At 51.4% G+C, this 22,098-nt stretch overlaps 1 protein-coding gene across 2 annotated transcripts in view; it reads left to right on the top strand.

Annotated features, from left to right (window-relative positions):
- Positions 1-22,098, top strand: part of IGF2BP3 (insulin like growth factor 2 mRNA binding protein 3) — a 141,921-nt gene that overhangs the window by 111,986 nt on the left and 7,837 nt on the right. The window contains exons 7-11 of one of the 2 annotated variants that reach the window (XM_062179310.1): positions 1,808-1,942; positions 3,407-3,529; positions 5,641-5,776; positions 6,765-6,890; positions 20,632-20,745. In XM_062179310.1, coding sequence (XP_062035294.1) covers positions 1,808-1,942; positions 3,407-3,529; positions 5,641-5,776; positions 6,765-6,890; positions 20,632-20,745 — 634 coding nt within the window. Of the gene's footprint in view, positions 1-1,807; positions 1,943-3,406; positions 3,530-5,640; positions 5,777-6,764; positions 6,891-20,628; positions 20,746-22,098 lie in introns of both variants that reach the window. The other variant, XM_062179309.1, reaches the window with a different exon arrangement.

Raw genomic sequence — 22,098 nt, 5'->3', positions numbered from 1 at the left:
AGTCTGAAACCAGGAGCCAGGAGCTTCTTCCAGGTCTCCCACGTGAGTGCAGGGGCCCAAGGACTTGGGCCATCTTCTACTGCTCTCCCAGGCCATAGCAGAGCTGGATTGGAAGTAGAACAGCCGGGACTTGAACTGGTGTCCATATGGGATGCCCGCACCGTAAGCGGTAGCTTTACCCGCTGTGCCACAGCGCCAGCCCCCTTTTTACATTTTAAAAATCGGTTATATGGTATAGACATGTTGATGATGTCTTCCTGATAGCCATTTTGAAGGGTATTCCTAAAGTTTTTTTTTTTTTTTTAAGATTTATTTATTTAAAAGGCAGAGTCTGGGGTGGGGGGCGGAGAAAAAAATACACTTCCATCTTCTGGTTCACTCCCCAGATGGTTATAACCGCTAGCACTGGACCAGACCTCAGGGGCCCAGGAGCTTCTTCCAGATCTCCCACTCTCAGGCCATCTCTCATTGCTTTCCCAGGCCAGTAGCAGGTAGCTTAATTGGAAGTGGAGCAGCCAGGACTCAAACCAGTGCTCATGTGGGATGCTGGCATCACAGGCAGCATCTTTGACCGCAAAGCCACAACATCAGCCCCCCAATTTCTTTTCAGTCACAAATAGTGCCAGAGCGAACATTGCTGGGCCAGTGATTCTCATCCAGGGGTAGTTCCAGCCCCCACCGCACCCCTGGCTGGTGCACATCTGGCTTTGTCTGGAGACATCTTGGTTGTCACAGCTAGCCAAGGGGTGTGCTGTTGGCATCAAGTGGGTAGGGACCAGAGATGGTGCTGAACATCTTAGAATATGGGGCAGCTCATGCACCCCAAAGAAGGAATCTGGGCCGGAACGCCAACAGTGCTGAGGCAGCAAACCACCCCTCCCGGCTCATCTGTGAGACTTGTCAGGTCTGTAGGAGATACTGCGGGAATTCTTGGGCAGAAGACATAGGCCTGCCAGTTTGCTCTACACCTGCCACCAAAAGTGTGTGCGTACCCCATTTCCCATCCTCTCACCACTGCTTGATTTTTGTCTGAAAGTATTTGCGGGTCTGGAAGAAAATGACATCTTGTTTGAAGTGGCAGGAGCATAATTAGCGGGAAGGTTGGGCCTCATTTTGAATTTACTGGTCATTGGGTTTTTTTGACAGGCAGAGTGGACAGTGAGAGAGAGAGAGAGAGACAGAGAGAAAGGTCTTCCTTTTGTCGTTGGTTCACCCTCCAACGGCCGCTGCGGCAGGCGCGCTGGGACAGAATCCAGTGCCCCAACCGGGACTAGAACCTGGTGTGCTGGCGCCGCAGGCGGAGGATTAGCCTATTGAGCCGCGGCGCCAGCCTGGTCATTGGCTTTTCTTCAAAGCAGAGTTGCCATCCTCTGGGTTTTGTTCCTGCCCCTGCTCATTGTAGACTTCTGTCAAGTAGGCAGACGGTAGGAAGGGCCTGGGAGCAGGAGAGAGCTGCCAGAAGTCTGCGTGGATGCCCAGCAGTGGTCACACCCACAGCCTGAGCAGTCAGCCTGGCTGCTGGGACTTCTCCCGCTCTCGTGGCCACACCCCAGTGCCTGCTGGTTCTAGGGCAGGAGAAAGCCTTTGTGGGAAGCCAGGTGCTTTACCGTGTGGTGCCTGTTCTGTGGCATCTAAATGGAAGCTCTCGGCACAGCCAGCTTGGGCAGCGTGAAACCAGGCTGCAGTTTGCCCCGAAGGCGTCAGTGTTGCCGGCCCCTCGGGACTGTGTGCCTGCCCGGGAAGCCCTGACACACCGCGGTGTGTGCAGGCCCTCACGCCTCCCGTTTGCCTCCTCCTCCCCCCTCAGAATCGACGTGCACCGCAAGGAGAACGCGGGGGCCGCCGAGAAGTCCATCACGATCCTCTCCACCCCCGAGGGCACCTCTGCGGCTTGCAAGTCGATTCTGGAGATCATGCATAAGGAAGCTCAAGACACAAAATTGTGAGTAGGGAGAGCCCTAACCCGTGGCGGAGCGGGATGCTCGTGGGTGGGATCCCGGGGTCTGACGGTGCTCGGGGGGAACCGCCAGCCAGCAAAGGGCAGTGCTCCGATGACTGCTGTTGGTTGGTGCCACTGATCTTCTTTTCTTTTTAAAAATTTTTAAGTCATACAGGTTTTATGTATTGCATATATACAGATTTAGGAACATAGTGACCCTCCCTCCCACATTCCCACTCTTAATCTTGACTAAGATCTATGAACAGCTTACTTAATGATCGTATAGTTAACCCTACATTAAGTAAAAGAGTTCAACAAATAGTAAGGGGTGGGGGGACACTTTCCCTCAATGGAAGAGACAGGGCTGTAACAACCCTCGAATCTCAAAGATGTCGATTTTACTCCAGTACGTTACGTTTCAGGTAGGAGCTTACATCTTGTAAATATTCAAATGTTTTACCTTACCTTTGGATACGGGGCAAGTGGTGCTGGTGAAGTCCAGCAGTGGAAGCAGCAGTTGGGGCACAAAGGAAGCCCAGCGGGGTGTCTGAGGATTTACCCGAGACAGGGCTGCAGAGCCTCGGTGGGCCTGTACCCAGAGCTCGCTGGAGCTCGCTTCTTGGCCTGGGCAGCCAAGGCGTGTGGAGGTGAGAAGGTATCTGCTTCTGTGCCCGGGGAGACTCAGTGACTTCGTGTTTGGGTGTTGTATGCTGGAGCTCCCAATACTGTTGCACAGGAATTCCGAGTGGGAGTTGAGCCCTGTGCCACTGTCAGTGGACAGAACGGAGCTAGACTAAAAATGGAATCCAGAATAAAGATGGCACTGCAGCTCCCCTGGGGACCTCATCCCAGTATTGGTAGAGAGCTTTAGCTAGTTCTGGTGATGGGTGCTGAACTCGAATGTGGGTCCTGTGTTGAAAGAATGTAGTTGTGTTTTAGTATAGAGGAGAAGAAAAGCCCACTGTCTGATAACCTCTGGCACTGGGAAACGACTGTGGGGCGGTGTCAGGGAGTTCAGAAAGGTGCAGGATGAACACGCGACCCCCCGACCCCCCAAGTATCAGCGCTGTTGAGTGTGCTGTGTTTCTTTCTGTAAACTATGCATGCATCTCCAAGTCCATATTTTCATGTGTTTGCTCGGACTTTATTCTTGGGCATTTGTACCTTGTGTTTAGTAGGAGGGTTTAGGAATATGGATTTGAGTCGGAAAATCCATCCTTGAACATGGGTAGTCCCTGGAGTGAATAAAAGACAATCTGTATTAAAAATTAACTTGTGTCCAAATACTCGACTGTGTTTTTTATTCCCTCTTTCCATGCATTGCTCGAATGTAGGCTAATTGTCTAATAGTGCTTCCCATATGGTAGCTAAGAAATAAATGTTTAATGAGTGAGTATTGTGTTTTGACCCAAGAGTGGGTTTCCTTTTTTTATGACTCTATTTTTTTGTTTTATTTTTTGTTTACAGCACAGAAGAGATCCCCTTGAAGATTTTAGCCCATAATAACTTCGTAGGCCGTCTTATTGGTAAAGAAGGAAGAAACCTTAAGAAAATTGAGCAAGACACAGACACTAAAATTACAATATCTCCGTGAGTGTTCCCTTGCTTTGGGACTAGAATTGAGACACACTGTTCTCTGCGTGTTTTACATCGGCTCAGCGTCTCCCAGCCGACAGGCTGCTTGGGTTAGCGAGCACTGCCATGGCTACACCTCTGCACCCAGCTCAGTCTGCTAACCTGTATCGACAGCATCATTTGCTCTCACGAAAGATTCAGGATGAACTAGAGTTTTCCACTGATATTTTCTAGCTGAAGCCTTGACTGCTTTTTTGGCCTTTGATTCCCAAAGTTGGAAGATACAGCAGTGTGTTGCCCATTGCTGTGTAGCACAGATGGTGGTGGTCATGTATTGTTCAGCTCCTTTCTGGGGGTCTGTGCAGCCCGGATGGCTTCACTGGGCATCTCATCCTGTCGCTGCCAAGTCGATGCTGGCTTGGGGTGGGTGGCCGAAGCGCCTCACCACGTGGGCCTCCACAGAGCTGCTTGGAAGTCTGGGAGACATAGCAGCTGTCTTCTCCCGGGGTGGATGAGTCAAGATAGTGAGGTGGACGCTGCAGCGTCTTACATTACATGGCTTCAGAAATCAACACTATCATTTTTCTAATATGAGGGGTCTTCAGAAATCCATGGGAAATGCATGATTGTACAAAAGATTGATTTATTTGTTTTGAAAGGCAGAGTGGGGTGGGGTGAGGGAGTGAGAGAGTGTGTTTCCATCCACTGGTTCACTCTCCAGATGACCACAATGGCCAGGGCTGGACTGGGCTAAACCTGGGAGCCAGGAGCTTCATCCAGGTCCCCCACAGGGTGCTGGGGCCCAAGCACTTGGGTCGTCTACTGCTGCTTTCCCATAATCATTACCAGGGGGATGAATCAGAAGTGGAACAACTGGGACACAGACCGGTGCCCATAGCGGTGTGGCAAGCGGTGGCTTTACCTGCTGAACCACAACACCTCCCCCTACCAAAAGAAACTTTTGACTCCATTCGCCATGAACTTTTTGAAGTTCCTATCTGAATTTTGTACTTACAAAGGGGAGGGCTTAAAAGGAAAAAAAAACCAGTCTTACAGGCTGTTCCAGAAGTAGCCACTCCATAAAACATTGTGCTGTGTTTGGTGTCTGTGGGACTCAGAGATAATTTTGGGAAGGCAGACTCCCCCACCTGGAATCCTCGGAAGTTCTCAAAGTGGAGAGAAGAGTTCTTCTGGATCATGAAAACTTTTAGATGGTAAAGAAGTAAGGGGCCGGCACCGTGGCTCACCTGGCTAATCCTCCACCTGCGGTGCCAGCATCCCATTTGGGCGCCGGGTTCTAGTCCCAGCTGCCCCTCTTCCAGTCCAGCTGTCTGCTGTGGCCTGGGAGGGCAGTGGAGGATGGCCCAAGTGCTTGGGCCCTGCACCCACATGGGGGACCGGGAGGAAGCTCCTTCAGATCGGCGCAGCGCCGGCCGTGGCGGCCATTTGGGGAATGAGCCAACGGAAGGAAGACCTTTCTGTCTCTCTCACTGTCTGTAACTCTACCTGTCTAATAAATTAAAAAAAAAAAAATACGCTTAAGGTCCAGCGCCGTGGTGTAGCAGGTAAAAACCACTGCCTGCAGTGCTGGCATCCCATATGAGCACTGGTTTGAGTCCCAGCTGCTGCGCTTCTGATCCAGCTCTCTGCTATGACCTGGGAAAGCAGTGGAAGATGGCCCAAGTCCTTGGGCCCCTGCACCCAAATGGGAGACCCAGAAGAAGCTCCTGGCTTTAGCCTGCGCAGTCCTGGCCATTTGAGGAGTAAACCAGCAGATGGAAGTGCATGCGTGCTCTCTGTCTGACTCTCGCTAACTTTGCCTTTCAAATAGATAAGATAAATCTTGACAAACGTAACGGCAACAGCAAAAACCGTGGGCTTGAAGGAACCATGTGCATCCAGTAACGTTTACTGAGCACGTGGCAGGGAGGTACTTTGTGCTCTCCCGAAGCTTCGCCCTGCTTAGCTTGGTGTGTTTTAGGCCTTCCTCATCTCCCGTCAGGTCTGCACGCCTGCGGTCACATGTTGCCAGCCTCCACAGTCTGGGTTGTTGCCGTCTGTGGCTGATCAACCGTCGTGGTCCTGTGATTTCCATTCTGTTTTCTTTCCCTCTTTTCCATCTGCAGATTGCAGGAACTGACGCTGTACAACCCGGAACGCACCATCACAGTCAAAGGCAGCGTGGAGACGTGTGCCAAAGCCGAGGAGGAGATCATGAAGAAAATCAGGGAGTCCTACGAAAACGACATTGCCTCCATGAACGTAAGTGTCGATGCGGAGGACGTGTCTTTGTTTGGTGCAGGGTTAGGGGGTGCTGTGAAGTGTCCTAGAATTGATTTCTTGAGCGGTGACGTCATTTGAAGTCGTGTTAATTGATTTTTAGTCCCTTAGCAAGTACCCTGGGATAGCAGGAAAGACACAGGCTTGGCCAATTCTGCAAATTATCCTGTCTCTGTGCCTTAACTTGTGTATATATGGGGAGAGGCTGGTATGTACCTACAACAGCGTAATACCTCCCTCAAAATGTTTCTCTGAAAGTTTAGTAGATTGGAATGTGGCTTTAGAGGTGAGTGAGCTGTGTTTGATTCTCCGTTCATCCGTTTATGAGTTGACAGTTGACTCTGTCTCTCTGAGCCTCAGTCTCTACATCTGTGAATTGGGCCTTTGGCCTGCCTTGAAGCCTTTTCTGATTTCAGCAGACACAAAGCATATCAAGTCGTTACCAGGAATACAAAGTTAAAACTTGGAAACTCACATGAAGTTCGGAGACAGAATTTTCAAATGACAATGGTGTGTCCAAGGGTATGAAGGCCGATTGGTGACATTCCTTAATGGATGGGATGTTGCTTCAGACTGAATACTTGGATAATCCATCTTCAGTTTTGTTAAGATGTATTTAGTTATTTGAAAGAACGGTAGTGGGGGAGAGAGAGAGTTCTTCGAACCAGTTCACTCCCCAAATGGCCACAATAGCCGGGGCTGGGCCAGGAGTCTGGAACTCCATCCGGACCTCCTGCCTAGGTGGCAGGGGCCCCAGCCCTTGGGCCATCTTCTGCTGCCTTCTCAGGAAGTGGCGTAAGTGACCGCACCTGCAGTGCCACACACCCAGCCCCCTTTTTCAGTTTGACACGGGTGATTTAACACCACTCTGGAGCCGGGTGGGCGAGCCTCGGCCGGCAGTGCCGCTGTCCCCTCGCAGGGCGGTCCCCACCTGGGCGGGTAGAAATAAGGGCTCTTTTTACCCTTGCAGCTGCAGGCACATTTAATCCCGGGCCTGAATCTGAACGCCTTGGGTCTGTTCCCGCCCACGCCGGGGATGCCGCCGCCCACCCCAGGGCCCCCGTCCGCCATGGCGCCGCCCTACCCGCCCCTGGAGGTAAGAGCGGGGAGGAGGGCGGGCGTTTGCGAAGGCTTCCTCGTTGTCACCTGGACTTCGGACGTGTTTTCCGCTGGGGGTGTGTGTACTTGACCAGTGAGCTGAAAGTAGCTTTGTTCCCATGAGCGCATGGGACGTTCTGCGATCTTTATCTTGGAAAGAGGCAAGATGAGGTCAGCAAAAAAATCGTATTTTGTATCGGCTCTTGAGGAGCGTTTTCTCCGAGGCCGGAAGCAGACAGTAGGAGGGCGAGTGTTTGGAAGCCGCTGGCGGTCAGCCGCATCGGCCCAGAGTGTGGAGGTGGGCAGCACCCCGGGGATCTCGCTCTCCGAGTCTGCTTTTCTGGCTCGCCCTGCTAGCTTGGCTGTCCTTGGGTTTCTCTGCTGGAGCGATGCCTCCCGCGCCAGGCCGGGGAGATGTCTGGGCGGAATAGGCTGGGGGTGCGGTTACGTCACTGCGCCAAGCAGGGTGCTGCTGCCTGCAGAGTGCTGGTTGCGGGACCACCCGCCAAGGATGGGAACTTCTGGTTCCTGAAGCCCCCGGTCCGCAGGTGCTCTGAGCACCCGCGGGCCCGCGCTGGGCTCCTGCCTTTCCCCGCAGCAGCGTCGGCGTCCGCCTCCACAGCTCGCCTAACGTTTTTAGGAACTGTGTAGCAAATCCACGGTTAGCCAGCCAGACTTAAGCGGTCCGGAGTGAAGGTGCTCATTGTGCATCACCTGGAGCTTTGCAGCACGGTAGGCGGCGTGTTCGCTGGGAGGGGCCCAGCTCTGCCGGGAGCTTGTGTCGCTGAGTGACTCCTCTCCGGCATGGGTTTGTTTTCTCACCTGCACACCAGAAAGACTAGATGAATTACCTCTAAACACTGCCAGGTCAAATGTTTCTACTCCTACAGAATTCAGTGAAACGGGAACCGGAGAGTATATGAACTTAATCTCTAACGTGCTCGCTGCTGTGTTCATCAGGGATCCACACATCGGTCAGAGAGGGGAGCCCGGGCAGGTGCTGCAGTGAGCTGGGTGTGCAGAGTGACTCGGGGCGAGGGAAGGTTGCGTCTGACCTGCATTTCCACTGGCTGCCCTAAGCCAGCTTTCTGTGTGTCCCTCAGGTCCCTTGTCTGTCAGCCGCCCCTGCCTGCTGCTGCTGCTGCCAGCGCTGCAGCCCGTGCGTCCCAGGCACTGGTCTAGGAAAGCACCCGGAGATATCAGTAGCGAATGTTCCCAGAGGGAATTGCTAGGGACCTGGGCTTCCTTTTTGTTAATATTTATTTATTTATTTATTTGAAAGGCAAGGTTACACAGAGGCAGAGAGAGAGAGAGAGAGGTCTTCCACCCGCTGGTTCACTCCCCAAATGGTCGCAATGGCTGGAGCTGGGCCAATCCAAAGTCAGGAGCCAGGAGCTTCTTCCAGGTCTCTCACACAGGTGCAAGGGCCCAAGAACTTGGGCCGTCTTCTACTGTCTTCCCTGGCCATAGCAGAGAGCTGGATCAGAAGTGGAGCAGTTGGGACTCAAATAATGGGATGCCGGCACTGGAGGTGACAGCTCTAGCCGCTACACCAGGAACTACTTTTTTTAATAACCTAGTAAAAGACTAGTAAATTTTCTGATTTACTGGTGTGGTTTTATATATTGGATTCCTGTGTTAGAAAAATTAAGAATGTTTTTATTTGTTTATTTATTTGAAAGACAGAAATACAGAGAAGGAAAGAGAGATCTTCCATCTACTGGTTCACTCCCCAAATGTCCGCAATGACCCCTGGCTGGACCAGGCAGAAGCCAGGAGCCAGCAGCTCCTTCTGGGTCTCCCATATGGGTGCTGGGGCCCAAGCAGTTGGGCCATTCTTCCACTGATTTCCTAGGTGCATAAGCAGGGAGCTGGATCAGAATTGGAGCAGCCAGGACTTGAACCAGCACTCATGTGGGATGCCAGCACTGCAGGTGGAGGCTTAACCTACCATGCCACAGCACTGGCCCTGTTTGTGTGTTTTTAAAGATGCATTTATTTTATTTTATTTTTTAAAGATTTATTTATTTGAAAGTCAGAGTTAAATAGAAAAGTGGAGGGAGGGTTTTCCCTCCCCTGGTCCACTCCCCAGTTGGCCACAATGACCAGGAGCCAGGAGCTTCCTCCAGGTCTCCCATGCAGGTGAGGGGCCCAAGGACTTGAGCCATCCTCCACCGCTTTCCCAGGCCATAGCAGAGAGCTGCATCAAAGTGGAGCAGCTGGGACTCGAACTGGCACCCATATGGGATGCCGGCCCTGCAGGCGGCCACTTTACCTGCTTTGCCACAGCACTGGCCCCGTATTTATTTATTTTTGAAAGATTTACACAGAGATCTTCCATCCTCCGATTTAATCCCCTGATGGCTGCAACAGCCAGCACTTGGGCCAGGTTGAAGCCAGGAGCTTCTTCCAGTCCCCCACATGGGTGGCAGGGGCCCAAGTACTTGGGGCCATCTTCTTTACCCAGACTGCTAGCAGTGAGCTAAATTGGAAGTGGAACAGCCAGGACACGAACCAGCATGCATATGGGATGTTGGTAGAGGTGTTGGCTTTACCTGCTACACCACAGCACCAGCCCCAAGAATGTTTTAAGAGAAGTCAACATAAGAACTTATGGGGCCAGCGTTGTGGAGTATGCGGGTAAAGCCACCCCCTGCAATGCCAGCATCCCATATGGGTGCCGGTTTGAGCCCCGGCTGCACCACTCCCGATCCAGCTCTCTGCTATAGCCTGGGAAGGCAGTGGAAGATGGCCCAAGTGCTTGGGCCCCTGCACCCTCGTGGGAGACCTGCAGGAGGCTCCTGGCTCTGGACCAGCACAGCTCCGGCCATTTAGGCCATTTGTGAACTAGTGGATGGAAGACTTCTCTCTCTGCCTCTGCCTATCTGTAACTCTGCCTTTCAAATAAATAAATATTTTTAAAAAAGAAAAACTTGTATTTCCAGAGTTTAATTTTTGTTTTTTCAAAGATTTGTTTTGCAGAGAGATGTTCCATCCACTGGTTCACTCCCTAAATGGCTGCAACAGCAAGGGCTGGGCCATTCCAAAGCCAGGAGCTTCATCTGGGTCTACTGCTTTGGTGGTAGGGCTCAAGCACTGAGGCCATCTTCCACTGCTTTTTCAAGCACGTTAGCAGGAAACTGGAGCAGAAGTGGAGCAGCTGGGACTTGAACCAGCACTTGGGGGGGAGGGGGCAGCATTGCAGGCTGTAGCTTAACCCAGTGTACCACAATACCAGCCCCTAGAGTACAGTCTTAAATGTCTGTGTTAAACAAATATCCATTTTATCTTAGCAGTAGGAGGGGGTCGGTGATGTTTACATACTCTCAGGAATGTGAGCTGGGTACGTGTAAGGAAGATCTCAGTGGAGTAGGTGATCTGTTTGTCCCAAGCCATGGAAACTACATTAAACAGGTGCAAGCAGAAGTGGAAATGAGACTGGGGGACTCGGAAGTCACCAGCACAGAGGTCGCAAGACGGCAGCAGAGGGCACTGAGAGCTCTTGATGGCTGCAGGACAAGCGAAAGAACTGCCTCATGTTTTTTTTTTTAGTTTGAAAACTTAGAGGCAGAGTTAGGTCTTCCATCTGCTGGTTCCCTCCCCCAGATGACTGTAACAGACTGGGCTGGGCCAGGCTGAAGCCAGGAGCCAGGAACTCCATCTGGGTCTCCCCTGTGGATGGCAAGGTCCCAAGCACTTAGGCCATCCTCTGCTGTTTTTCACAGGCACATTAGCCGAGAGCTGGATCAGAAGCCGACTGGCACTCCATAGCGGATGCTGGCACTGCAGGTGGTGGCTTAGCCCGCGGTGCCACGGGGCGGCTCCCGACTGCTCCGTCCTTAAAGGAATAGAATACGGGCAATCTCCACAGTCTGTGTTCTTGGTGGAACTCGAGTGTGTGTTTCCCTCTGTTCTGGGTAATGACATGATGGAATCCGTCACTTCACACCTGGAGGTTGCCCTGAGCTGTAGGAGGCGCTCCCAGGCTGAGATGCTAAGAAGGGCGATTCTGTCGTGGAACCTGCTGGGAGGGAGATGAATCGTCTATATGAGGGGACTGAAAATGTTCAAAAGGGGTGGGCCTTTGTTTGGCACAGTGGTTAAAGCCCATCAGTGCACTGCCTGCTTTGAATCCTGTCTCTGCCTTCAGTCACAGCTTCCTGCTGTTGCAGCCTGGGAGACCTGGCAAGTGCTTGGGTCTCTGCCACCTGCCTGGGAACCTCGCATGGAACTCTGGGCTCCTGCTTCTGCTGGGGTGGGCATTTGGGAAGTGACCCAGTGGATGGAGGATCCCTCCCTACTCCTCTCTCTCCCTTTCTCTGTCACTCTGCCTTTCAAATTACTTTTTAAAAAAAATGATAGAAAAATATTCACATTTTATAAAAAACTAATGTATAAAAAACTGTATAACACACACACAAAATGTGTATTATAAACTCACATTTCTTTTGTACCAAAATAAACTTATCTTTTAAAAAACTTTTTATTTTGCTTGAAGGGCATAACACAGAGAGAAAGTGATTGATTTTTGATCTACTGGTTCCCTCCCCAAATACCCCCAAAAGACAGGGCTTGCCTGGACCAGGCTGAAGCCAGAAGCCAGGATCTCCATCCTGCTCTTCCACAAGGGTGGCATGGGCCCAAGTGTTGTATTTAGTTGTCATGTCGCTATAGGAACGACTGCCTGTGCCCTCCTCCACATGGGCCAGTGGTTGGTGGAATGCCCTTTAGGTTGGATCTGATTGCCTGTGCATGGTTAGGGTTAGGCTGTAGCCCTCTTGGGGCCTCCAGGGCTGGAGCAGTTTCTCCGTGTGTGGCGTCAGGAGGCAATGATGTCTGATTGTCTCATCACTGGTCCCAGTGAGTCTGCCTGTAGGGTGCAGGTGCCTGCTGGTTCCTGTGTGGTAGCAGTGCTGTTCCCACTTGTGTGGACGAGCTGCCAGCAGTGCCTGGGGAATAGGTTTGGTATCCTTTGCTAACATTTATTCAGGTCACACACTGACCATTTTTACTTGTTTTCTTTTACATTGATTAAGTCTGGCTGTCTGTTACAAGAAGAAAAAATTGACTTGAGTGAGATGTGCTTTGTAGTGAGAAGAGTTTAAGGTAAGACAGCGCAAGGCTGCTGTGGGCTCTGTGTGTTCGGCAGCCGTCCCTGGATCCGGATGGCTGCTTAAGCACCAGCATTGGTTCTGATTCCAGCCAGTGAGGAGGACAGAGGATCATACATTGGTAGCATCCTCATGTAAGGCCGCTGCCTGAGGACAGCTCCTCATGCTTCCCCAGACACCTGGCCATGTCTGACTGCAAAGGAACCTGAGGAACAGCCTCTCCAGGGGACAGAGTGACAGATAGCATGCCTGTCTGCCTGTTCACTCCCCAAATGCCTGCAACAGCTCGGACCGGGCCAGGCTGTGGCCAGGAGCCCGGAGCTCAGTCTGTTGCTACCACGTGAGTGGTAGGGACCCAAGCAGAAAGCTGGAGTCAGAATATGAGTGCCCTGACTGCCTTCCTAAACAATGGTTCCCCTGTGAGCTTTCTGAGACCCCTGTGTGTTAGTGTCTTCCGGTGCCTGACTTGTAAATTAAGGGTTACCACAGAGGTATGTGTGTCTGGGAGAAAACATCGTACCTGACGTTGCAGGCATTCACTGGCAGCCTTAGAAGGCACGCGCACACACACACACACACACTCACACACCGGCCGGGGCGGCTCCCGTAGTTAACATGTTCTATGGACCTGACGGCCAGTTTTTTAAATAAAAGTAAACCGCTGTCTTTAAAGGCAGTAGTTAAATTTTCAAAAGCTTTGTCAGTTCCTTTGCTTATTGCTTTTTAAAGGCGATTTCTCATGGCTTCGCCCTTCTTGCTGAAGGGCGCGGGACTGTAGGTGCGTCTGGACTGTGACACTTCTTTAAAACGGGTCGGAGAAGAAAGAGTTGACAGGTGTTTGCTGTGTGCACGCTGCAGATGTCCTCAGGCGTGCCGCTGCCCACGCTTGGTGAGACGCCTGCTGCTTCAGAAATGGGATGACGCGGCGGGCGCGCCTGTGTCCTTGCTGCTCTGTGGGTTGACAGTGAGGCTGCCTTCATCTTCAATGAGTGTTGCCTGCGGTAAGGTTCTGGTGGCTAAGTGTTGAGGAAACTGACTCTATTTTTGTGCCCCACTTCCTCTTGCTTCTAGAGTTCAGTTTTCCACGCACGTGACAGTAGAGGGCTGCATCTCGAGATAAATCCCTTGCCTCTGTTCCGTTCCAGAACTTTGCCCCCTTGTGTCTCCACACCCCCACCCCTACCCCTGTATTCCCTTCTCCCTGGAATGTGCCAGGTTGATTTTTTTCCAGTAGAGCCAAAGAGTTGGTTCTTCCAACAGACAAAAAGTCTCCAGTCCCTGCCTACCAGCTGGCCAGTGCAGTTCTTCACTGGCAAACTTTGCGTTTATAAACGACAGGAAATGCTCCATTCAGAAACACTCAGACAGGAGGGAAGAAGGAAGTGGCAGCCAGCGGAGCGGAGCGAGAGCTGGAATTGGCTCGGCTGCCGCCGTAGCTGGCTGGGCTTGGCAGCTAGCAGTGGGGCTGGCAGCAAGGGCTGTCGCGATCGTTTTGATAGGCTCTTTGGCGACTTGCCAGGAGGCTCCAGGATGCCGGTGCGACCTTACCATTGCGATCTCTGCCTGCTGAGGGAGACGAGATTGGTGAGCACCGTTGCAGGCATGCACCGGATTAAGGTTCTCTTGAGGAAGGTAATTTCATGAGCTGAAAGGGGATTTTACACCAGGTAACGCTTGTGCCGGGTTGTCTCGGGCCCCCTCGATATTCTGCATGGTGGGTAAGCGCTTTTGTTGGTAAACAGCTTCCAGCAAAGCGCCGCGGGCAAACCGGCCACTTAGTTACGCTGAGAAACGTCGTCTGTCTTCTTTAAAATAAATAAATAAAGAGTATTTTGCTCAGGTCATGGAGTTGAGTAAACTTAGTTTCTGTTCCAGACCAAAATCCATTTAAAAACAACAACAAAGACCCCCAGGAGGACAGATTTTACAAGCCAAACAGAGACACTGGCGGCCTTCCAGCTTCCTGCAGGCTGCGCTCGCTGGCCGGCGTGCGTGTCTCCGTGCCTTTGTGATGTCTTAGATGTTGTTCCCCACAAAGTAAATACACTTAACCCTAGTGTTTGCTCTTCCTTGTATCTCTTCACTATAGATGATTAGGAATTACTCACTGGCAGCCTTCGCCAGTTACGCAAACTTTGAGTTGAGCGGCTTTGTTCTCCTGTTATTTCAAGCCATAGCCTCGAGTGTGCCAAGAAGTCCAGAGGAAGTTTGGCCCGTAGGCATCTGGCAGAGGTCCACTGGGAAGCAGCTTGTGTCCTGTGAATGTCCTTCATCCCTGAAGAATGTGGGGCTCAGGACAGTGCCGCTGAGCACGAGCCGCAGTGCAGGGGTGTGTGCGAATAAAGGGCAGTGCAGGGGTCCTCCCTCAGGCCAGCACTCACAGGTGGGAGAGACTCCGTGCAGCCACTGTTCCGACTGCTCAGTTGTGCACACAGGGGACGGAGATCCTGAAACACGGATCCTGTATAAAAATGAAGTACACCGGACAGCCGATAAATGACTGGCAGGCAGGCAGGACGTCAGTGTGAGCCACCTTCTGTTCCCAGGGGGAAGTAAGTTACGGGCAGTGAAATGCTTGGCGGATGTGAAATGGAAGCAGAGAAAGCCAGGTGCTTGGCAGCATTGCCGTCCTCAGGAGTCGGGCATCGGATGGGGCAGCTTGACGTTTAGGAGCTGTTGCCAGGAGTGCATGTTTCTCTTGGTGCAGGTAAACTCAGTTTGCCTGGTTTTTTTAATATTTATTCATTTATTTGAAAGTCAGTTACAGAAAGGCAGAGAGAGAGGTCTTCCATCCGCTGGTTCACTCCCCAGATGGCCACAACGTCTGGAGCTGTGCCGATCCAAAGCCAGGAGTTTCTTCCAGGTCTCCCATGAGGGTGCAACGGCCCAAGGACTTGGGCCATCTCTACGGCTTTCCCATGCCATAGCAGAGAGCTGGATCGGAAGTAGAGCAGCTGGGACTCAAACCCGTGTGCCGGCACTGGCACAGCGCTGCCGCCGCGCGCCCCCCCCCCCCCCCCCCCCCCCCAGTTTGCTTCTGATTCTGCGGTTTCTATTTGAAAAGTTCTCTTGCTTCTGTGTTTGTCCCAGTCAGGAAAGAACTTAAAACTCTGTGTGTGTGTGTGTGTGTGTGTGTTACAGTTTGGTGCTTTAAGCCTTTCTCTACCAGCCACTGTTCCTTTTCCAAAAAGCTTCCCATGACGTCTCTCTCAAAAAGTGCCCGCTTGCCTTCATGTTGGGTTTATTCCTCTTGTCTCCCCCACTGCCTCCCAGATCTGCAGAGCAGCAGCAGCCGCCTTTGGTCAGGATGCTGGGGGAGTTTGCCTTTGAGCTCAGCAGCTGCTGCTCTGGGCGTTCCCGGAGCCGTGGTCTCTCTCATACCCTGCAGACCAAGGAGCAGCGGAGGCTGTGCTTTCAAGGCTCTGGGACCCTGCGGGAGCTTTTAAGGATGGTGCCTGTGCTGTGAGTGTCCTCCGGAAACATCTGGAAGTTGCTCTCGGGCTAGTGCCAGGAAAAATAGGCTGAAACCAGGAGCTTCTTCTGGGTCTCCAATGTAGGTGTGGGGGCAAGCACTTGGGCTGCCCTCCACCGGCTTCCCCGATGCACTAGCAGGGAGCTGGTTCAGAAGTGGAGCAGCCAGGACTTGAATTGGCGCCCACATGGGATGCTGGCACTGCAGGCCACGGTTTAACCTGCCGTGTCGTAACACTAGCCCCAAGAAGTAGTTTTTACTAAGCACATGAATAGCTTTTCTCTTTCAAGTTAGGTGTGAATCATGCAACAGGTTCTTATTTTATTATTACTGGCTGCCAGGACACTCAGTGCCAACTTGGTGCAGTAGCAGCAGTTTGGGGTTCATCTTTCCTGGTGAGGCCCCTATGGCCTTATTTCTTCACCCTTTGTTTGGTCTTTCTGGATTATCTGTATTTTGTAAGCAGCATAAACTTCTTCCTGGAACAGGGCCCAGGAAACAGATACACAGTCATGATGAAACAGTGCGGGGCAGATCTGGGCAGGTTACACGTAAGATTTAATCCGACCATTACGAAAGTCTTTATCGCCACCAAACCAACCAAAAACGTGTGAACCTGCATTGTTCAGAAGAACACCATATGGATATTTGTAGTGAAATAAAATATCTAGACCTTATCCTTATGCTTTTTTTTAAAGGTTTATTTATTTATTTGAATGTCAGAGTTACACAGAGAGAGGAGAAATAGAGAGAGGTCTTCCATTCGATGGTTCACTCCCCAATTGGCCGCAATGGTCGGAGCTGTGCTGATCTGAAGCCAGGAGCCAGGAGCTTCTTCCTGTGTCCCACGTGGGTGCAGGGGCCCAAGCACTTGGGCCATCTTCTACTGCCTTCCCAGGCCATAGCAGAGAGCTGGATTGGAAGTGGAGCAGCCGGGACTAGAACCTGCACTCATATGGGATGCCGGCGCTTCAGGCCAGGACGTTAACCCGCTGTGCCACAGTGCCAGCCCCATCCTTATGTTTAAAAAGTAAAATTGGCCAAGACTGACTTAATTTTTTAAAAGATTTATTTATTTGAGAGGTCTTCCATTCACTGGTTCACTCCCCAATTCTGAAGCCAGGAGCCAGGTGCTTCTTCCTGGTCTCCCATGTGGGAGCAGGGTCCCAAGCACTTGGGCCATCTTCACTGCTTTGCCAGGCCATAGCAGAGAGCTGGATTGGAAGTGGAGCAGCCGGGACTTGAACCGGCACCCATATGGGAGGCTGGCGCTGCAGTGGTGGCTTCACTGCTATGCCACAGCGCCGGCCCCAGTTTGTGCTCTTTGACCAGAAATTCTGTCGTGTCAATTTCTAGTATTTGTATGAGGGCACACAGGTGGATGTGTACAGATTTGATTGCATTGATACATGGCATAAGGAGAAGTCTCAGGAACAGCCAGATGAAAACTAGATTGAAACCCTCGAGTTCTGAGTTGCAGAGCGACTCCAGCGTGTGTGCCGGCGAGGCAGCCGGCCTGTTGCTTGCCAGTCCTTGTTCCAAGGTCATCCTCAGTCTTCAAAAGAAAGAGCACTTTCATGGACTGTCTTTGCATGCCCTCTGTAGCATGTCGATCACAGGTTTAAGCTTGCCAGATTCACATGAGAAATTCCCTGTGACTCAGGAAGTCATACCAAGGCCAGGGAAAGTGGCCCCTCCTCCAGTGCGAGTTCTATGGGGCATTTTTCTTAAGAGCTCTGTGTGTATTTTTGGCAGCTCTGGGTACACATCAAAGCACGTCTGTTCTGGTAGAAAGAACACATACGTGGTTTTCTTGTGAACCTGGCTTAGGAGATAGAGAAGCCCAAATGTGAAGCCCCGCTGTGTCTCCAGTCGGTCCATGACTCTGGGCAGCTGACTGGACCTCCCACTTGGCTGCCTCATGTCCAGGGAGTGTGCTGGTAGCGGCCGCCAGCCGGGTGGGTCGTGAGACGTGAACAGGGCATGCAGGGCCTCCGGACTGATCTCGCTGCTTGGCTGCCGTGCACCCCTGCAGAGGCAGCACTCGCGTGTGGGGTGGGTGTCTGAATGGAACCCTGTGGTCTGTGCGATGACTTGACGTGTATCAACATCGAATGTTCACAAGCTGAAGAATTCTACAGTGTAAGTATTTGGACAAGGGCACACGACTCCATGTAAGATCTGATCAAAGCATAATTATATAACACTATATACATATATAACTATATACACACCTCATGTATACTATACACATAGTTATATAACTATATGCACACCTCGACCAACTGTGGTCTGAGGGCATATTCTTGTCAGTAGAATGACATAGGGACATTTGAAGTACTTAAAACACTGACGGAAAATGGAATCGAGATTTATTTTTGTATCATTTCTCATTTCCATTTTGTTGGTAAACAGTCAAAGAACCAGCCCTTTTATTGTTTCTGGTAGGCTTACTAATTTATTAGTGTTTTTTAAAAACCTTCAGAAGAAAGAAACTAATGACTTAAAAAGTTCTTTAAAAAAAATTAAGAAGGTTAACTGGTCTGCTTTAAGATTTAAGATGAGAATGGTCAATTTTTCTTATAAAGCTTAAACAGAGGTAGCACTGTGGTATAGCAGGTTAAGCTGCCACCTCCAAGGCCAGCATCCCATTTGGGTGCCAGTTTGATTCCCAGCTGCTGCACTTTCCATCCAGCTCTCTGCTATGGCCTGGGAAAGCAGCAGAAGATGGCCCAAGTGCTTGGACCCCTGCACCCATGTGGGAGACCTGGAAGAAGCTCCTGGCTCCTGGCTCCTGGCTTCAGTGTGGTCCAGGCCTGGCCACTGCAGCCATTTGGGGAGTGAACCAGCAGACGGAAGATCTCTCTCTGCCTCCCTTTCCTAACTCTGCCTTTCAAATAAATCTTTTTTTTTTTTTTTTTAAGTTTAAACAAGTTAAGTACCAGGAAGCATACTGACAAACCATTTTGAATGGGACTGGCTTTGCCCTGTGACTGTCACAGGTAGGGGAGGGGTAGAGACAAGAAGGAAAGTCCTCAGCCATGGGTGGCATTCCTGTGGGAGGGCGTGAGTAGCTGAGGCCTGTGAGCGGCCCGTTGGGGCAGACTCGGGATGGCTTCTTTACGCACACGTGGGGCTGCTGCTGAGTGTCTGCCCTGCTTTTGCTTTCTCGTGCAAGGTGGAGGCATTGCTGCCACTGGAATTGGGGGATGTCACTGCTGGACCAGTGCAGGTGGCGCACACCTCGTTTCCAAACCCAGTAAACTCGCGGAGCCCACTGTGCTGAACTTGCCATACTCCTAGACGTAGCGATGTGAGAAGATGCAGGAGAATCCTGTGAATTGTTCCTTGGCAAGGAGTTCGTAGAAAACACCTAAGATCTCTAGAAATGTTACTAGCTTATCAAGTATATGTAATTTAAAAAAAAAAACAAAACAAAAAAAACCGCATATTGTGGCTTACTTGGTTTATTCATTGTGTGTGGCTTTTCTTAAAATATCTCTGGGAATGCATTCTTTGGAATAAATATACCCTTGGAATGATTTTTCTGTTTACTAGAAAGTAAAACAAAGTGTTAAATTGCATGAGTATGTGTGCTGCTTCTGTAAGATTTTTTAAATTTTTTTTTTAAATTTAATTTAATTTTATTTATTTATTTTTTTGGACAGGCAGAGTTAGACAGTGAGAGAGAGAGAGACAGAGAGAAAGGTCTTCCTTTTTGCCGTTGGTTCACCCTCCAATGGCCGCTGTGGCCGGTGCATCTCGCTGATCCGAAGCCAGGAGCCAGGGGCTTCTCCTGGTCTCCCATGCGGGTGCAGGGCCCAAGCACTTGGGCCATCCTCCACTGCCTTCCCGGGCCATAGCAGAGAGCTGGCCTGGAAGAGGGGCAACCGGGACAGGATCGGTGCCCCAACCAGGACTAGAACCCGGTGTGCCGGCGCCGCAAGGCGGAGCATTAGCCTGTTAAGCCACGGCGCCGGCCGTGATTTTAAAAATTTATTTGAGCAGTAGAGTGACAGACAAAGGGAGAGAAAGGTTTTCCATCCACTGGGTCACTCCACAAATGGCTGCAACACCCAGAGCTGGGCCATCCTGCTTCTGTATTTTAAAACTTATTCTTTCAGGGACCTGGCGCTGTGGCATAGTGGGTAAAGTCCTGGCCTGCAGTGCCAGCATCCCATATGGGCACTGGTTTGAGTCCCGGCTGCTCCACTTCTGATCCAGCTCTCTGCTATGACCTGGGAAAGCAGTAGAAGATGGTCCAAGTCCTTGGATCCCTGCACCCGCGTGGGAGACCTGTAGGAAGCTCCTAGCTCTTGGCTTTGGATTGGTGCAGCTTCAGCTGCCTCTCAAATAAATCTTTAAAAAAAAAAAAAAAAAAGCCTTGTTCAAGAACATCATTGCACCTTGACTTGGCCTTTTGGAAACCCCGGCACCATGAGCTTTCTCACGAGTGTGGTGTGCAGTGGCTCCGTAACAGTGACAGCTGAAGCAGACTCCGGAGGGCACGGAGTGGGAAGGGCGGATGGGAGTGCAGATGGAGCCGCCCACGCATGTCCTTCCCTGCGTGTCCCCGCGTGCTGGCGTGTGAAAGGGAGGGGAAGGCGGGGCAGACGGAACGAGGATTCCCTGGGCGTGGGTCTCGTGCCATCAATGCTGGAGTGGCTGGATTCTAATCCTGCGCTATGGCTGTGGGAGAAGTATTGCATGGCAGTGATGAGTGTGCACACGATTCGGTCATAGAGGATGAAATCCACGAATGGCTTGCTGCTGATGTGTCTAAGGCGCCAGACCTCCATAGACAAGGTGTGGCGTGGGCAGTCCTGGAATGCGGCCATGTCTGTGGATGAGTGTCCAGAGTGCCACTGACCATCAAAACTGCTGAGTCTAGTTTTTTAGTGCAGTCTTGCTCCTCTATTGCTGGTATGTTTAAGCTCTGTAATGTCTACATGTCTTTGACATCTACGATTCAGTGACATTTTACAGTTCATACAAACACTTTCAGGCTGCAGATATGTGGCATCCTCTGGGCCCACGAGATAAACTCATGGCCGTCGGCCCTAACCCTTTGCAAGCATTCCTTAGACGCCAAAGCCGGTGGCAGCAGGCCTGGTCTGGAGCAAATAAGCAGATGCGGTTTTCTTTCCTCCCAGCAGTCGGAGACGGAGACGGTGCATCTGTTCATCCCCGCGCTCTCGGTGGGCGCCATCATCGGCAAGCAGGGCCAGCACATCAAACAGCTTTCTCGCTTTGCGGGAGCCTCCATTAAGGTACTGTTCCGCCCGCCGCGGCCCTGGCAGCGGCATCTTCTCCGCACTAACTTGCACGGGGCCGGGCGCATCAGGGTTATGTGAGGGCATTGCCTGAGGTGAGTTAACTTTCCCCTCGGAACAAGCCTGGTGGGGAGCCCGGGCCTGGGTGGGGGTTGGGTTCCTGCCAGCGCACCATCCCCGGCTGGACGATGAGGACACAACAGCGTGGGTTAGCACAGAACAGCCTGCACCCAGGCGTTCACGGTGAGCGGGCAGCTGGGGCTCTCGGGACACTAGGCCTGACTGCGCCCTCTGCTGAGGCGGAGTGGAAGAATCGCATGAATTACGGGGAGGACGAAGTCAGACTTAAAAAAGCGACAGACTTGGATTCCGTGTGTACGACGGTTCTAGAAGAGGGAGAACTACAGACAGACCGAGTGAGTGGTTGTGAGCACTGGGAGCGGGGCAGGAGCTGAGCAGGAACTCTGGAGCTGTTTGGCATTTTAATCCTGTGTGTGACGTGACCATGCACTCGCCTCCTCAGAGAACTGAATGCCCAAAGGGTGAATTCTGTGTGTAAATTTAAGTAATTAAAAAAAGCAACACACACAAGGAGTAGTGCTGATACACTCGCTAAGAGCAGACGCAGCCAAAATAAACAGATGAGTGAGGGAAGAGATACTGCAGAAGACGAAGCTTTACAAGGTGAAGAAGCCTTACAGTCCTGCTGACTTCCTAAGGAGTTAAAAATCCAGGCCGGCGCCGTGGCTTAACAGGCTAATCCTCCGCCTTGCGGCGCCGGCACACCGGGTTCTAGTCCCGGTGGGGGCGCCGGATTCTATCCCGGTTGCCCCTCTTCCAGGCCAGCTCTCTGCTGTGGCCTGGGAGTGCAGTGGAGGATGGCCCAAGTGCTTGGGCCCTGCACCCGCATGGGAGACCAGGAGAAGCACCTGGCTCCTGCCATCGGATCAGCAAGATGTGCCGGCCGTAGCGGCCATTGGAGGGTGAACCAACGGCAAAAGGAAGACCTTTCTCTCTGTCTCTATCCACTCTGTCAAAAAAAAAAAAAAAAAAAAAATCCATCTCTGACATGTGCTCCATATCTGTCTGTCTGTCTCTCTCTGACACACACACACACACGTCTGTTGGAAAAACTGTGGTGAACATTTCATAAACAGGAATTGGTTGTTGGAGGCATGGTTCTTACTCTTTCTGGCTTTCATAGTGGGTTGCTGGTGAGATTGAAAAATGTGCTTCCAAAAAGCTTGAGACAAACATGATCTGAAAGACTGACCACCACTATTAATAACTGGCCATAGGTTTACTTAGGTAACTTTCCAAATGTGTGCATTACTGCACATAGAATATTTG

Source organism: Lepus europaeus, chromosome 20 (genome assembly GCF_033115175.1).
Source record: "Lepus europaeus isolate LE1 chromosome 20, mLepTim1.pri, whole genome shotgun sequence".
Lineage (NCBI taxonomy): Eukaryota > Metazoa > Chordata > Mammalia > Lagomorpha > Leporidae > Lepus > Lepus europaeus.
Note: the sequence above shows the minus strand (reverse complement) of the source record. Positions and strands in the feature narration are given on the sequence as shown.